The 15,041-nt window shown below is 54.8% G+C and overlaps 1 protein-coding gene across 6 annotated transcripts in view; it reads right to left on the bottom strand.

Annotated features, from left to right (window-relative positions):
* HDAC4 (histone deacetylase 4) overlaps window positions 1-15,041 on the bottom strand; it is a 288,740-nt gene that overhangs the window by 93,884 nt on the left and 179,815 nt on the right. For all 6 annotated transcript variants that reach the window (XM_074316010.1, XM_074316018.1, XM_074316014.1 and 3 more), the window contains one exon: window positions 4,606-4,756. In XM_074316010.1, coding sequence (XP_074172111.1) covers window positions 4,606-4,756 — 151 coding nt within the window. The remainder of the gene's footprint in view (window positions 1-4,605; window positions 4,757-15,041) is intronic.

A 15,041-nucleotide genomic window follows, 5' to 3' on the forward strand; every position in this document is an offset into this window, starting at 1 on the left:
GACCTGAGAGGGTGGGGAGGACCTGAGAGGGTGGGAGGACCTGAGAGGGTGGGGAGGACCTGAGTGGGAGGGAGGACCTGAGAGGGTGGGAACCTGAGTGGGTGGGGCTGCGGCTGACCGGCTGCCCTGGGCCTGTGACTGACAATGCCCTGCTGGACAGGTGACCGGAACGACAAATCTGTCACATGGCTCAGTCTCATTCTGCCTGACATGGACTCCCTATTTTTGTTTCCCACGTGCCTCCTAGGAAGACATGACTTCACAAGTACGACACAGAATTACTATGTGGATCAGGCACTGGATCTTTTAACTGCAGCCTTTTGAGCCCTTTTTTTTAATGAAGTGAATGCCGTCCCTGAGTGATGGCACATGCTCCCAACCAGGCTGCTGGCGAGGAGACAGTGGAGAAGCCGCCATGTGAGCCAACCTGCTCAGACGGCAAACGCCTGACTTCCATTAGATTCTTTTTCCTTTAAATTTATGTTAAAAGACACTGTATCTCAGATTCTTAAAATTAGTAAATCTACGTAAATCTGAACTGATTAGCGGTCGTGTGTCCGTGCTGACTGAGGTGAAAACTGCCACAAGTTGTAAGAATTTGCTGTCCTATCCAATTAATGGCATTAATTGGTATCAACAGTTAAGGACAACTGCAGAATTATTTAAAATGAAAAGCACTGTAAATGTTTACAAGTGTAACAAACCTTGTAATTAAGTATTCAGAAATAAATTCATTTTAGAAACCCCAGGAATGAAACAGCAGCGGCTCTGGCATGCATTTTCAAGTGCTGGGAACCTGGCACCCACCTCTGGCTGTCCTGCGCACCCCACAAACGCCCTTGAAGCCCACACAAGAGCCCCCTTCACAGGCGTCCACCACGGGGCCTGCCAGGCCTGCTTTCTTGCAGGACCACACTCGCGGGCAGCAGGCCTCCCCGAGCCAAACACCCAACTGCACACAGCTTATTATTAACAACAAAATCTGACCACCCAGACCCACCGATGGAAACCCGCCGGGGCTGCCATGTGCCCAGCATGGAGGGGCCTGGAGAACGACCCAATGCCTGGGTGGGGGTTGCTTAGCTGGCAAGCAGATCCTTTGCGACTTGCAAACAGATCTCAGATGGTTTCTGAAGTCCAGTCTTTTCACATTTCCTGAGGCTTAAGATGTTGTTTTTATTGGAAGATTCTGGTAAACTAGAAGGAATTAATTTAGACTGAGCTGCTTTTCAGCAACCTGAAAAACTGGTATTTGTTGGTGAGTTATGGCACAGATCAACTAGCTGATACTTGGAACTCAAACTTCTATCCTTTGATGAACAACGATTTCCCCACTCCAAAGAAAAACGCGAGAGCAGGGTACACACTGAGGCCCAGCAAACCTTGGGAGCAAGGGCACAGAGCAGGACCCAGTGGGCGGCCACAAGTGACAGCAGCCTGCCACACCGCAGCAGGAGCCCCTGGCACAGGGCTCCCGAGGAGGGAGCTATGGTGCCCGGGCGGCTTTCTGAAGGCAGGCAGCAGTCGTGTGGAGGGTCGCGTGGGGCAGGCCACGCAGATTCCTACCGCGGGCGGGCGGGAGGCTGGCGCACACTCCCGGGTCTCAGCCCTAGCTGCACAGTCGGCTCCCTGGGAGTTTTAGAAGTGACAACACGATGCCCGTGCTCCACTTTGCAGCAACATGGCAGGAAGCGGGGGATGTTCCCGGCTCGTGTGGGGCACCACTCACGCCCCAGCCATGAGGTCAGCACTCGGGTGGACCCTTGGCACCAAGGAGTCAGCACAGAAACACGCAGTGTATGAATGGCAGTGTGATAGAGCCAGGAGGCCGGGCAGCAAGAGCCCCGAGGTGACCGACACCGTCTGCCACACCAGCCAGACCCAGGGCGTGAGCAGCTTCTCACCCAATGGACGTTTGTCCTCATCTCTGCATCTGGAGTGTGGGCGGCTGCTGAGCCTGCCGTCACCAGCTCGTGGCCAGCTTGGTGCTGTGACCACGTGTACCTGCAGGTCTCACCAGTAATTACTCTCATACACCGGTATAGAAAAGCTAGAGCTCACGTAAGTAAACTCTCCGGAAGTCCTTTCCACACTAAAATGCCATCAGTTACAGAAAATACAATTAAAGCACATTTACTGTTTCAAAAGTAAACTGCTGCAGTAACTAATGATTGTAAAAGTTATTCACTTTATGCATAAAAACAATTACTAAGAACTTGCAAATAGTTAAATAGAGAAATAAACTAAAAACAGGGGGAATGCATTGGCTAAATACTTTCAGGAAAATATAATACCCTTTCTGAAGGGAAAATACTTACAAAATGTACAAAACAAAATCGGCATAATAATATGAATTAGACTGCATTCAAATTCTACTTGAGGAAAGGCTGAGAAATGGCTGCATCCAACCTGAGACCCTGCAGCACTGGCACAGGGACACCGTGACAGAAGGCGGGAGAAGGGCCGTGTACCGCGTAAAAGCGACAATAGGAAAACAACACTGAGAAAAAGGGAGACCACTCATCAGAAAAACGGACGGACCTGAGCGCACCCCTCCCCCAGGGCACCCATGTGGCCAGTGAGCACAGGAAAACGCCCTGGCCACCTGAGAAATGCTCACGCTCACAGGAAAGGGACTGACCCCGGGGGCATGGTGGTGGGGACACGCAGCTGGTGGAAGCGGAAGCTGGTAGTGACGTGGGGCACTGGCATGGTGTGTGGGAGCTGAGCACACGCACGCCGAGGCTGCCCATCTGCACCCAGAGACACACGCGAGCATGTGCCCACAGCGCTGTGACAGGCGTGACCACAGGTCTGCCCAGGTGGCATGGACGCACAGCGAAGCGCGCGTGAGGGAGGCAACGTGCAGCGACGGGAGGGGGTGAACAAGGCTGCTTCGCACGCCTGATGCTGAGTGAAAGAATCACCAGACACAGCAGTGTGATGGCAGCATCTGTCTCCTTTCAGAAGTGGGGTTTCCTCTGGGAAGGAGGAGGGGTGGTGACTGGAGGGGCATGGGGGCTCTGGCCGCTGCTGCTGTCCTGGCCACAGTGCGTTACTGGGGACAGTTACACGGGATGTACACTCGTGGGCAGGTCCCTAGAAAGGACGGGGCACTTCTATGTGTCAATCACGCACCCATAAAAAGACTTTAAAATCAACTTCTAATCAGAGGCTGTACAGATGCTGTAAGAATGTAATATGCCATTGTGCGTGTGTGCGTGAAAATTTAACCAAAAGTTGTTCAAATGGCTTGTATTTTCACAAGCTGAAGATGAAGGCTTTTTGAGGATTTTGAGAGTTATATGTATCAGCGAAGTGTGTCAAGCCTTCTGCCTTTATTTGTGAGTGTGACAAGAATAAATCGCCCACAATCAGCACCCCCAGGCCTGACACATGAGAGGAGGACAGGCCATCAGGTGGGACTGACAGCCTGGCACCTAGAACGCACACTCACTCTGCTGACGAGGTCCTGGCTGTGTCACTGAAAAGAACAAGTTGTCACCAGACAGCAGCACAGACACCCATGACAGAAATGTTCCTTTCGCCACAATCTGGGAGGGACACTGCAGCCAGTGACAGAACAGGCCTCACAAAGGCCGGTCATGCTGAGTCGCTGTCACTGCACAAGCCCAAGGCGCCTGCGTCCAGTGGCTCAGCAGTCAGCAGAGGGGGCTGTGGCCTCTTCCCTGACAGACTCAGGGACTTTCCAAGGGGGACAAACAGAGAGCAGCCTCTGTCTAAAATCAGGTCCTGGCGTTTCTCAGAAGATGACAGACCACACTGGTCTTCAGACATACAAGCACAGCATGACTAAAAGCAACAATTAGGGCCACAAGACCCAAGTGACAACTGAACTGTCAATCATCATGTCTCCTCTTGGCTGCAGCGTCCTACGTGCTCCCAGCTGGTGACATGGCACTCACCAGTGAACATGCTCTCAAAACGAGAACTTTGAAATATTTAGGACCGACCTCGCTGCTGAGGTGTACTCTGCCTCTGGTAAGCTTTATGGTTTTTAACATTTATAAGACATTAGGAGCCTGCCAGATATGCTTTAAAATGCCTAAATAACCCAAAAGTCGCATGAGTGTCCTGCAGCCCCCAAACGACGACAAAGCTGTCAACCACCACTTGTAGCTGAAGTGCAGGGCGACCGGAAACAGCACGACAGTGGCACCCAGGGACACCACGTGCTATGACCAGGGAGGTGGTTCCCCTCCGCCCGCGGCTTCTGGGGGCTTCTGGGGACCACGAGCACAGAGAAGTGTGGACACGCAGCCCCGCTCCTGCCCAGACTCCCCACCTGAGTCCCCGCTCCGCGTCCTTGCCCAGAATCCCTGCCGGGAGCCCAGTCCTGCTGTGCCCTCCCAGTCACTGCCCACGGTCCCCTGCCGGGCTGCTTGACATCCCCAACTTGCCAAGTGCACTCTGGCGCCCCCGGCAGCGGCCTCCCCCTGCAGGCCCCCTGCAGGCCCCCTGCAGGCCCCCCGCAGGCCCCCCAGCAGCGCCCCGCCCCCTGCAGCGCCCCGCCCCCTGCAGCGCCCCGCCCCCCGGCAGGCCCCCCAGCGCCCCCCCCCCGCCCCCCAGCGCCCCCTGACTTACTCTCTTTGCCTTTCTCCTTGTTCTTAAGCTGCTGCAGCTTCTGCTCCCGGTGCTGCTTCTCCAGCTCCTGCTCCTGGCGGTGTCGCTCCAGCTTCCGCTGATGCTCCAGCAGCTCCTGCTGGTGCTTCATGGCCAGCAGCTCCTGCTGGTGCTGTGAGGGGTGGGGGGAGACAGGCGGTCAGAGGTCGGCCTGGGCCGGGGTCCCGCCTGCCCGCCCCCCAGCGCCCCCCAGTCCACCTCCAGCCCGCTGGTCGCACACGGGGCCGGGCTGCTCCCGGGCCTGACCTCCGACCTTTCCAACGTGACACATGAAAATAAAAACCATTGAGCTGCTAGAGGAAAGCACACGGGGAGATTCACGTCCTCCCGCAAGCTGGCAACGACACTGAAGATCAGTGTGAAACGCCAGGGCCACTTTGGAAAACTGCTCGGCACCTTCTCACAGGTCACACACATGTTCCCCCAGGATGCAGCCATCCCACTCCCGGGACACATCCAGGAGACACGGCCACACCCCGCGCAAAGCCCTGCACGAGAATACGTGTGACAGCTCTGCCCACCCAGATGTCGCTCAGGGGGACACTCACTGCACCCCACGCTGGAACGCCACCTAGCGAGGGACAGGATGGGCGACAGGGCAGGAACAGACATGGGGGGGTATAGAACACCCAGAGTGAGCGTGCGGGGTGCCGACGGGGTGTAGGGGAGCGGGGCAGGAGAGTCGGTGGCAAGCTCTATCACCATGATGTTCTAGAACAGCAACTCCTAAGACCTGATGATAAAAACCAAAGGCTGCGTCTTGGGGTGAGGCCGGAGGAGGAGGCAGGAGGGCGCCTGCCGGGTGTGGGCCTGGGGGAGGAGGTCGTGCACAGGTGCTCACAGCTGTCAGAGGGCACTGGGCAGCACACTCAAGAGCCGTACGTTTTGTTGTGTCTCAGTTACATCACGTGTTTTCAAAAATGACGTAACCGATGATGCAAAATTTATATTTGTAACAAACACCATGAACAAAACTCAAATGCAAATGATGACTAAGAAACCCCTTGCACTATCTATGCTACACAGGCAAACTTTAGTACAATGGCTGCCGTCACTTAGTGAGACTATGTGACAAGCAGCCCACTAGGAAGGTGAGCCAAAAGGAATGACATTCACAGAAGTGGTTACAGAGAAATAGGAAAATGCCCAATGTCACTGTCATCAGCCCCGTTTTCACTTAGCGCGCTCCCGTCGGTGAGAACTCGCCGTCCAGGGCTGCCCAGGCTGAGGGACGGAGCTCCGTCTGGCAGACCCCAGGGGTGGCCCCCGCAGACACCAGTGTGCACAACCCGGGGCACAGCTGGCCCTACCGGTGGGCCGTGCGGCCTCCTACCAGGCGGCTCCTCTCCGTCTCTGTTCTCTCTGTGTCTCTTTCTATCTCTGTCTTTGTGTCTGTCCATCTCTCTCCCTCCCTGTCTCTCTCTCTCTCTCTCTGGGTTTATCTCTGACTCTCACGGTGTCTCCCTCTCCGGCGCACGGGCTACAGACTTTCCCTCGGCTTCCACACAAGCCACGTGCAGTATCTTCAAGACCTCAGGGCCCTGTGTGAGGCGCCCACCACGCAGCACTTGGAGGTGGCCAGCCCGGCCCCTCTTCACCCTCCAGCCTCCCTGGATGGCCCTCCGCAGCCATCTGGCCACTGTCCACACTGCCCAGTGAGTACCAGCTTCCTTGTCCTGTTTCCGTGGGTCTCTCCTACGAGGCAGGGCAGGCCATCCCGCGCCCTGCGTGGCAGAAGGGGGTGGCAGGGCGCTGGGTGAGCTGGCCGCCCAAGTGGCCCCCAGCACTTTCTATTGAGGAAATGCAACACACTGTGCTTCCCCCAGATGTCTAAGGTGGAGACGGATGAGACATCCTTTCAGGCACTCACAAAGGGACAATGGCGCCAGCAAGAGTGACGACAGCAGAAACCGACATTGACTGAGGGCTCCTCTCAGGGTTTCACATTTGTAACAGATTTAACTGCCACCGAAACCCCGAGGCCAGCAGTTCACAGGCGAGGAGATGGGGTGACAGGGCCCCTGGCAGGAGGCAGGGTGGAGCCCTGTCCTCGCCAAAGGCCAGCAGAGACGGGAGGGAGAGATCGCAGCAGCAGGGCCGCCCGGGGCTTCCTGGGCCCCAGACCCACGATGGCCTCCTCCACCTTAGGAGTGTGAAAATCTCCCAGCTTCCATTACCAACTGGAGGCAACACACACACGAAGAGAAGAGGGTCTCACATTGCTTAGGCCCTTTCCTGTTAAAGATGCAAAGCCTCACCCATCACGTCTGTGACTTCTGTGAGGTTCCAGTCACGTTACAGCAAAACGTTCAGGAAAAAGCACATCGATTGTGGAAATTTACAAGGTGAAAATTTCATTCTTCCGTTTTCTAAATAAAGCCTACGACCCAGGTGTGGAGCGTGTACTTGCCAATAAAAGTGACACTCAGCAAAACTTCAGTGGAAACTGGAAGTTACAACGAGGGACCAAAGGAACACAGCCACCCACGCACAGATGCGCGTGTGTGCGTGGAGAGGTGAGGGGCGCCGGCCCTCCCTGCCACCCCTTCACCGCACTGTGGCCTGGCCGGCCCGCCTGGCGGTGCCTCCACCTCCAGCCCCGCGGCCCGGCAGTGGCCTGATGGCAGAGTGTGCAGACGCAGGGCCAAGCAGCTTGTGTCAGTCCGCGGCCTCAAGCTCTGGCTGGCCGGTCCAGCCACACCTGTGGTCACACACACAGCACTGGTTTACTGAGTGTGGCGTAATCAGGTGGTGTTTCTGACCGCAAGGGACCCACAGCCTCTGTCCACAAACACGGCCGCCTCCCACCTTCCACACGGGAAGGGGACATTTCCAGCTGAGAACACAGAGACAGCATAGCCAGAGGTGGGGTGGCCAGGCCCCAAACCAACAGAGGCACAAGGAGCAGGGGTGCACACCCAGCGAGCGTCCAGACCCCATGCAGCAGCGTGCACTTCCCCTGGACACGCTGCTCCTGGACACCAGCCACATTCTGGACGTAAGTGCCCTGGGCTGAGGGGAAAGGGGTTACCAGACCACGTCAGGCTCCAGCATGTGCAGGCAGGGGCCACCAGGGATGGCGCTCAGCTCAGTGCCCACCTCTGGGGTACATGGACACCGAGTGTCACTTCTAAGAGCTTTCCTACAGAAAAAGAATTCCATTCCAGTGATCTCACAAGAGTCTGGGGACAGCGGGGCTACCAGGAGGAAGCAGGCACTTCCCGTGCCGTTCCTCATTATTGCTCCCTGGTTGGCCACTTGGGCTTCCAGGCGGCGTTGGGGGTGGCGCTCCAGTACGTGGCTGGCGGACGGTGCCGAGGGCTTCTTGAGGCTGCCCAGACGTGGAGCTGGCCCTGCCCACTGCCACTCCACTCAAACCTGAACTCCATCTACCTCCTTTTCGGAGCGGGACCGTCTGCCCGGGCTGCTGTGGGGACTAAGCGAGATGACACCTAGCAGTCTGGCACCGAGCTTCACGTCCGTACTGTCACCTGGGAGGTGGCACCCACAGACCCTGACTCCTGCTGGACACTGCAGTGTCATCCTGGGATCAAAATGAGGCCCCCAGGGGACTCGAGAGAAAACAGCACAAACGGAACAGGATGTCGGGTGAATTCCAAGGTTTTTCAATCTCGAAACTGGCCTCCTAGTTGGTGGTATTGGCTGCCAACAGCCGACACCATTGGTTGGGGCCCTGAGTGGGCTTCAGCCTCTGAAAACTGCCATCACTACGCAACGCACGTCTGTAGAGTCAGTTCTAGAGCTCTGCTCATGATTCAGACCAGTGGGGTTTTCTCACCTTTTAAAGGAAAACCAAATGACACCTTTGCGACAAAAGAGTAAATGAGGTGGGGATAAGACGTGTCACTTGTCACTAGTCTCATTCCAAGACGCAGTCCTCAGAGCCGCACTGAGGACGGTCCTTCTGCCATAAGACCCGAGATTCTACCTACGGCCCTCAACTATGTCCCCACTACAGGCGCTCCCCACTCGTGGGTGTCACAGGCCATGCCAGCAGCTAGGCAACTCCTGCCGGGCAGTTTCTAGAAATGGACGAGCTGGAGGGCTTCTTGACGCTGCTCAGTCAGGGCACCGATACAAAGATACTCCGAGCAGCCGGTCCCAGAATGAAGCGTCCCTGCCCTCTGGGGTCACCAAGTGGCCCAGGTACAGCCTAGTCCCCTTTCAACTGCTCGGTGCTCATTTAACACCTAAGGGAGGGGCAGGCAGAAAAATCACTTAATATATTCTCGCAATATCTACTTTGCAAGCCAGAACCCAGAAGGAAAGGAGATCTTTCAATTAGCATCACAAACAACCAGCACACATACTGGTGATTAAAATTCACAAGATGACGAACCTCCCAGAAAAACAATATTGTCTTGGAGTTTTAATGAAAGTAGCAATTACAAACGAAGACCTGGTTCCCCAAATGCCCCCAGCGACGCTGCACGTTCACTCCTCCTTACATTTCAATGGACATTAAACACTCTCAGAGTTTAAATGCTCTGAGTTATTAAAAGCCCACGAAGCCAAAGGTGGCGAGGACGAAGCAGGTGGTGGCAGCCCTCGCTCCCGTCTCCTGGCCTTGGGACAAAGCGGCCTCTACACTCAGACTCTGGGAGATGCAGGTGAACTGGGCCTCAATCTCTGCACCCGCTGCTCACACTATACAGCCTCAACATGGACCTGCGCTCAGGCAGCGCTCAGGGCGGGCCCCTGGCCACCCGCTGCTCCTCGTGGGGAACAACAATGACAGTCCTCCAGTGCCGAGTGTCCTCTGCAGGCTACGGACCAGGGCACTTTGAGATGTGCTCACTTTTATGTGAGGCAAAAAATCCACAGCTATTTGCAGCTAGTGCCTCGAGAACATATGTGAAGGTCAAGACTATTCTAAAGACAAAGGGAATTGTTGAGAAGCTATTTCATTGCAGATTGAAACTCTTATGAGCAATTTAAAATGAGATGTCTACGACCTAATCTTTCCAAGGAAAAAAGGAACAGGTTCCATGACTCTAAGCAGCCTGCCCAGCTGCCGCGGCCCTGGGAGCAGGCGCCCCGTAGCTGTGTCCTCCTGGAGACAGCGTCTCCTCCTGCCGAATCCTGGTCCTGCCCTGCAGGCCTCGGTGCCACCTGGCACACGTCTGTCCGGTGGGGCCCAGCTGGCTTGGCTGCGCGCGCGTCTCCCCTTGGACCTCAGCCTCCCAGCACACAGCAGGTCCGAGCGAGCTGTGAGGACGGAGGACCAGACTGAAGGCAGCACAAGGCAGGGACGATGAGGAGGAAGGAGAGATCCCGCTTGCTGGTCTCTTCCCCACACCGCAGGCCGGAAACTAGAGCTGCTGCCTCTGGAAACAGGCATGAAGTTTCTTCTCTTCTACAAACCACAGGCAGCCCCAGTCTGGAAGGCACAATTGAAGGTGAGCAGGACACCTGGTGAGGCCAGAGACTTGTAGGAGCCACAGTGCCTGGCAGCCCAAGAAGAGCAGGGCCCAGCAGGGCAGCCGGAGTGGTCATCCACGCGCCTCAGCACAGGCGATGCCAGCTGCCCACGCAACGTCCCAGGACCCCGAGGCGCTGGTTCATGAGCAAGACCCACACTGGGCAAGCAGGCGGAGGGACGACACAGGACCCTGGCGGCTCCCAGGTACCAGCCCAGTGCAACACACCGGCTCCTGCCTACCGCCTCAGGTGACTGGAAGCCAGGCCTCGGGCAGCACCTCTCAGCCACTTGGGGCAGGTAATAAAGGCGGAGTCAACATCCTGGGTCCCGGGGTCTCAGAACCAGGTTTCCTTTCCACTTTATCCCTGCCTGCAAGAAGAGTCCCACTCGCACCTGACGCCTCTTAAAAGCCCGCCCTCCCCCAGGAACAGCACAAATCACCCTGGCAAACACCAGCGGAGAAAAGTTCACCCCTAATGGTGAGAAAGGACATGTGGGAATAATGCCTACTTTTCAGCGGGTGGCACTGCCAGTGTGTGGCCGGCACGAGCAGGGCAGCTGCAGTGGCTCTGGTGCTTCTGTCCATGTCTGTACCCTGACCTGCTATGCAGACCGACACCGGGGGTGCGTACAGACGGTCTCAGAAGCTCAACGGAAGCCTGCCAGGTGACAGTGGCTGTTTCAGGTGCTACGCTACAGGCACATGACCTTGAACACCCAAACCCTTGAATTTATCATTAAACCCACACTGTGAATGGCGGTTCCAGACACTATGATGCCACTTCTATGAGGTCCCTAGAGGCGTCACATTCATAGAGACAGGAGGTAGAGGACGTCAAGGGTGCCTTGACAGGGGGTGGGTGGTGTTTAACAGGGACAGAGGTTCAGCCTGGGAAGATGAGAAGGTTCTGGAGATGAGGGTGGGATGGCTGCACAGCAGTGGGAGTACCCAGTGCCACTGCGCTGGACACTTAGAGATGGTTAAGATGGTGACTTTTATATTTACCACAGTAAAAAACGAATTAGGGGTTAGTTAAGGAGTTAAACACCGAGTTACCACATGCTCCAGCGAGTCCATTCACAGGTACCTACCCAACAGAACTGGAATCAGGCACCCAAACCTGACTTGTACGTAAAGCTTCACAGCAGCACGATTCACAGCAGCTGGAAGGTGGACACAGCACAAGTGTCCATCCCGGGAACAATAAGCCACGTGAGGTGAGGTCACACACGGAGTATTACCCCGCCAGGAAAGGAACGAGGTGCTGACTCGGGCCACAACGTGACGATGTAAACGTGAAAACGGGATGCGCGGTGAAAGCAGCCGACACAAAGGCTGTGTGACGCCACCAGCAGGAAACACCCAGAATGGGAGCTCCACAGAACGAGAGGGGGTGACTGACGCCAGGGGCGGAGAGGGAGCCGGGGTGACTGCATAACTGATGCAGGGATTCTTTTTGAGGTGAAAATGCTTTGGGAACAAGACAGGGGTGATGACAGTTGTACCACACTGTAAAAGTACTAACTGCCATCGAATTGTACACTTTAAAATACTTAAATAATGAATTTTATGTTACGTAAAGTTTACCACACTGTGTTTCCCCGAAAATAAGACCTAGCCAGACCATCAGCTCTAATGCGTCTTTTGGAGCAAAGATTAATATAAGACCCAGAATTATATTATATTATACCCAGTCTTATATAAGACCTGGCATTATATTATATTATATTATATTATATTATATTATATTATATTATATTATACACCTGGTCTTATATTAAAATAAGTCCGGGTCTTATATTAATTTTTGCTCCAAAAGACGCATTAGAGCTGATGGTCCGGCTCGGTCTTATTTTCGGGGAAACACAGCAATAAAAAAATGAGTAAGGAAAAAACGAAGTATTCAGCTGCTCTTACGGGGAACTCCTCTTCTGGACTGTTGGGTGGGAACCAGTGAGGTCCTTGAGACCAATGACAACAGTGTAATGCTGTCACTTGTGCTGCACTTCTGGATGGTCTCGGGGGTCTCGTGGACCTGAGAGCAGCACTAGGTGTGTACGGGGATGGAGGCAGAGCCCAGGTCCCCAGCCCCGCGGCATCTGGCCTAAGGGGCACCAGGAAAGAGCAACGTGGATGGGAAAACTCACCGGGAACGAACCAAGTCCCGAGGAGCATAGGAAATGATGGAACTGCTCAGAAGGTGATTAAGGTCAGCATTTACTGAGCACCCACCCTACAGACACGCTCTTCTGGGAGAAAAAGGCCAGCGTCTCTCCACTCTGTACCCCGGAGGGCCAGCTGGGGTGCCTGATGACACTGCAGGACGGGAGAGGTGTGCTCCAGAGGGGCTCACGGCGTGGGGAGGAAGGATGCGGCCTACCCGGAGCTCCTAAAGCCGCTCGGCCAGGGAGAGAGACCGCCCGGCAGGACCCCAGGCAACGCGGTGTCCACACCGGGTCCAGCCTTGGCACCACCGGTGCCAGTACAGTCAGGGCACCCGCCCACGTGCTGCCAAGGAGGCGGTCGGATAACTTCTCAAGATCTCACCGTGGTTATGGAAGGTTTACTCAATGCCGCTACACAAAAGAGGACGGCAATTATGCTTTGCAGGTGACATTACTGTTTGCCTGCAAAACATGAAATAACCAATTATAAATTTACCAGGGTGGGAAAGAAGACTATACATTGCTTGGCTAACAAATAATGAAATCAAGAGCTTCTCTATGCACTGACCGCAGCCAAACAGAAAATTAAATGAAGAAACACATTCTACTCCTAATAGAAAACGATCTAAAATACCCAAGACTCATCAAATAGAAGCTCTATACGCTTTATATGAAAAATCGAAACGAGGCTTTTCATAAAGACAGAAGTAGCCTCAAACCGACAGACAGTAGCAGCGTTCGTAGATTAGATATCCAATCGTAGGAAGTTATCAGGCCCCATGCGAATGTATGAACTTGCTGCTACTTCCACAAATTTCCAGAACAAGTCTGGAGGACTTTATGAGAACTTCTGAAGTTCATCTGGAAGAATAAACGGGCAAGACAGGCTCAGGCGAGTTTAAAAGGAAGACTCGATGCATGTGGGGACAGGAGACCCACCCCGACACGGAAGGGACACAACATCAAAGGCTGCGTGTTGTGCTGGCTCAGGGGACAGAGCTGAGAGCCACTGGGCCAAGTGCACACACGCGGCTCAGAAGACACACGCGGCACCTCTAACCGTTTGGAAGAATGTTCTGCTTTGTGAATGAGGACAGGACACGCAGACAAGTACTGACGACACATGACAACATATGATGGGCACTGAAATAACGCCCTTAGTTTACAAAAAGTTCCACTGTACCGATAAGAAAAAGACCGCATGCAACAGAAAAACAGCAATGAAAAAGATCATTAGAAATCATGCAAAAAAGTCACTAAGCATGTAGAAATAGGTCACCACGGTCAACGAAGCACAGACACATGTGAGAGGGAATGGAACATGCCGGGGACAAGTCCAACTGACGCATCAGATCGCGGGGGGAGGGGCAGCCACTGCAAAACTGCTGCCCTGTTTCCCATCCGTGAAGGAGTGAGCACGGGGGTGGCCCTCTCCTGGGTCAGGCTGTGGGCACGGATGAGGTGCCCCTGGAGAGCCCAGGATGACACAGGAGGTGCCGCCAGGCCTGGGTGCCCCCGCTTCACCATTTCATCCATGGAGCAAGCACGGTGTACACGTGAGAGGGAGAGACAGACATGTGCACACTCGAGACTCTACAGGTTTTGGACAGAAACACGGCGATGGTAACAAAAGCCACAGAAAAGTACTTATCGTGGGTCTGCAGTGCCATTTCTCCTTCGCCTCGACAAATGCACAGGACTCACGCCCAAGGAAGTAAGTCACGAAAACGTGAAAATACCCTTAATGTTCGACCATGCAACTATTAGTGGCTGTTTAAATTCCAATGGTTCATGAAGGGACAGCAGTGAGACCGTTACAATCATACTTTATGCATATGTAACGGCAAAGGGAAGTGCTGACCATACAGTAAATAGGACACACGTCAGGGTGTGAGTCCAGTGCTATGAAGCTGCAGACACACAGCCCCGTTCACATCGTATCAGCTCACAGGACCGCACGCAGGAATTAACAGCCTGGAATAACAATGGCTTCTTGCCATCTCCAATTATTCAAATAATTAACATTAATGACTTCTGCAATCAGAAGGAGATTTATTATGATGACAACATTCCCTGTAAAAACGTGGCTGCCTGAGATGCACGCACAGGCCCAGCGGGGGCTCTCTCCACACAGCATGGCGGGGCCTGGGGCCCGGGCCTTCCTCCTGCCCGGCCGGCTGGTGCTCGGCCACGTCCTGGGGGCTGTTGCTCCTGGTGCAGGGGATTTACCCGCTGGGAGGTTTCAGGGAAGAGCTGTGGGGGTGCACGTGTAGTGAGCGTGTCCTGGGGAATACAGGCAGAGAGCCACTCCTCTCTGAAACCACCGACACACAGAAAGGAGATAACGCCCACAGAAGGAAGGGGCGGCCTGCGGGCTGGGCTCAGAACTTTGTGAGACGCGCAGCAAGTGAGTGCGAGAAACGCCTTGACAGAGAAGACTGGCTGCATTTCCGGCCGCGCCCAACACGAGCGTCAACACGCACTTCCGACTGAGCCACGTCTCATGTTTCATACACTCCCCATACAAAAATGTGAGCATTTGTAAAACAGGAAGAAAACATACATAGTAGACACATCACTGCTCCTGGGGCTGCAGGGGTGGCATGTGGGGCCCAGAACCAGAAAAAGGCCAACACGCTGGCTCTGGGGGTTCCCGTGTCCAGGCCACAGACCCCTGCCACAGTCAGTGCTGCCCTGGTGCCCCTGTCCCTCTGAGGCCGAGTAGGGATCCCTCCTGTGTGCACCCCGACTCGTCAGTATCCATGGCGCTTCTCCTGCCGTCTCTGAA

This window comes from Rhinolophus sinicus, linkage group LG01 (genome assembly GCF_036562045.2).
Source record: "Rhinolophus sinicus isolate RSC01 linkage group LG01, ASM3656204v1, whole genome shotgun sequence".
Lineage (NCBI taxonomy): Eukaryota > Metazoa > Chordata > Mammalia > Chiroptera > Rhinolophidae > Rhinolophus > Rhinolophus sinicus.